The sequence below is a fragment of the Diaphorina citri genome, unplaced genomic scaffold, assembly GCF_000475195.1.
Source record: "Diaphorina citri unplaced genomic scaffold, Diaci psyllid genome assembly version 1.1 scaffold62715, whole genome shotgun sequence".
Classification (NCBI taxonomy): Eukaryota; Metazoa; Arthropoda; class Insecta; order Hemiptera; family Psyllidae; genus Diaphorina; species Diaphorina citri.
In genome coordinates, this window is record NW_007439983.1 from 17,861 (window position 1) to 20,425 (window position 2,565).

Here is a 2,565-nt window from a genome sequence, read left to right on the forward strand (position 1 = left end):
TTTAGATTGTGGGTGGCAATGACAAAGAGCGTGTCATCGCCCTCATAAAAACAAGTGCTGTAATGCCCGATACTCATACCGGCTCTGCCACAGCTCCGGTCACCTCTCCTCCCGCTCGTGGCCGCGGTTCTCCTCTCTCCCGTCTCAGTGCATCGATACAAAACCTCTCGGTGTGTTTGTGGAAGTCGCTACATTACTAACAAATAAAACTTGCAGAATACACTAACTCCTGAACCTATGTTCCTCCCCGTACTAATACAATGGGACGGTCCCAGACACTCTCCCTCTCTCACACACCGAAAAAAATCCCAGTTTTTAAAATTCAGATATCCAAAACTTGAAATTGAACATTCTAAACTATCTTGCTATACTGGATTATTCCGCCGCTATACGCTTCCTTTCACTCGAATCCTATGCTATTGAAGACTAAGATGGTTCCAGAACATTCCACACAGTAAGCTCCAGGTATGAGTTATAGTCGACTAAAATAATACCTCCTATAATCTCCGATGAAAATCCTATGACTGAACTCGTATTTCCTCATTCGTTCAGGGTCACACTCTACAAGTGTATTGTATTGTAAGACTCAAGTGTGGGAGCTGTGAGACGGTCTGTCAACACATATGTATGGACAGAATCATAGACACCTTATTAGAAAGTGACTCAAGTGGATAACACCATTTGTGGACGGACGGAACGTATTGACAAAGCTAAAAAACAAGTCTTCGACGACATGCAATAAGAATCAAATGATGATCACCCAATGTTTTATTAATTGGCTAAATGTGTAACAAATAATCTGCAGATGCTAACTTAAAGAAGATACATACAATATTAGATTTTAAATGGCGATTGATATGCGTAAAGTTTATCTACACGTAATTGAATCTTGGTAATATATCAACATTGAATAACCCGATGATATACAAAAGATACAAGGTGATTAGGCTAATCAAAACGCATCAGTAATATCGCGGTGTACTCATATCATTGTGTACTGAAATAGAATGATCGTATGGTAAAGAGAGCCAACTTGATTGTCGACCTTGCCGCGATGACAAAGAAGAAAGAAGACGTCACATAATATCTTTGGATGGCATATCACAACACGAACCAATGGGACATGTACGTATAGCTGAGGTCTTGACACGCGGCAATAAACTATTAGATAACATGTTGAAAGTGACCTAGAGTATCATCACTGAGCGGATACCAAATGAGGCAACACCGGGAGAAGCCATTGACAGAAACCCGATTCATTCGAGTTTGGTTTTAGCCGGAGAAATGATACTTGTCTCACAGATGTCACTTGGAATGCACACAAGGTGTCCTACAGAACTCCGATACATAGTAGTGTACAAGAAGATGAATTCCATGTAGAACTGAAAGAAGAACTTCATCATAAATAATCATGTTGGCTGTCAGCAGTGGCGTAGCGTGGTCTAAAGTCAAGTGTAAGGCGTGTAGGGCACTAATTTCCATCACCATGCACATTACTACCTAAGTCATGCACATGGTTCTTCATAAATATTTAAAGTCAATATTTAAGGGTATTTGAGTAAATTTAGAGTGTATGGCCGCCATACACGCCCTACATGGACGCTACGCCACTGGCTGTCAGACCTTTTAGTGTGAGTGAACCTGTTCCCAATTATGGTCATTGTGGAGATGTGCGAAATAGATTTCAGTTGTCCAGAAAGGTAAAGTTCAAAAGCGCCCTTGAAAACTATCTGGGCCCCCCAGGGGCAGCTTTTACAAGCTGTATGGGAACTGGCGATCCCAGGGTCCCGAGCAAGAGCTGGTAACCTGGTTGGTCCATTTATCAGGACGTCCCAGGTCAGTAGTTTATTGCTCATACATAAGTGCAATACATGAATTATCGGCCGATCTAGTCTAGTGGTCGGCTAATCCCCGCTCTAGTACTATCCGGATTCAGAGAAACAACACTCGCCTCGGAAAAACAACGGACGGATCAGGAACTTGCCCTCGGACTCAATTTCGGACCAGAATAAGGACACGGATTGGAACTTGGAATATCAAAAGTATTACAGGGAAAGAAGCGGAGTTGGTGGAGGAGATGAAGAGATACAAGGTGAAAATATTGGGATTAAGTGAAGTAAAGAAGAAGGGGAAAGGGGAAATAACAATTGAAGACAGGTATAGACTAAAATACTCTGGAACCGCCATAGATGCAAGAGCAAAAGAGGGAGTTGGACTAGTGTGGCCGGAGGAAATTGAACGTAAGTGCCTTAGATGGGAAGCAGTTAACAGTAGGATTATCACCGCAGACCTACAACTGGAAGAAAAATTGACTATCATTCAAATATACGCTCCAACGGAAGATGCAAGTACCGGAGACAAGGACACATTCTACCAAGAACTAGATAAAGAAATAGAGAAGGCCCAAGATCGAAGTAGACATGTAATAGTAATGGGAGATTGGAATGCACGCATTGGAAAACAGCCTATACCCAACATCATAGGAAAGTTCGGAGGAGAAACAACCAGGAACACTAATGGAGAAGCCATGATTGAAATCTGCACGCAAAATCAACTTGTAATCGG

At 42.1% G+C, this 2,565-nt stretch overlaps 1 protein-coding gene across 1 annotated transcript; it reads left to right on the plus strand.

The window, feature by feature from the left end:
• Positions 1-1,653: 1,653 nt before the first annotated feature.
• On the plus strand, positions 1,654-2,557 carry LOC108254373 (craniofacial development protein 2-like; the record flags this gene model as incomplete). The annotated part of the gene is made up of 3 exons (XM_017449375.1): positions 1,654-1,700; positions 1,744-1,836; positions 2,008-2,557. Coding segments are annotated over exons 1-3 (690 nt in total), but the record flags the coding sequence as incomplete, so codon positions are not given.
• Between the last annotated feature and the right edge of the window lie 8 nt (positions 2,558-2,565).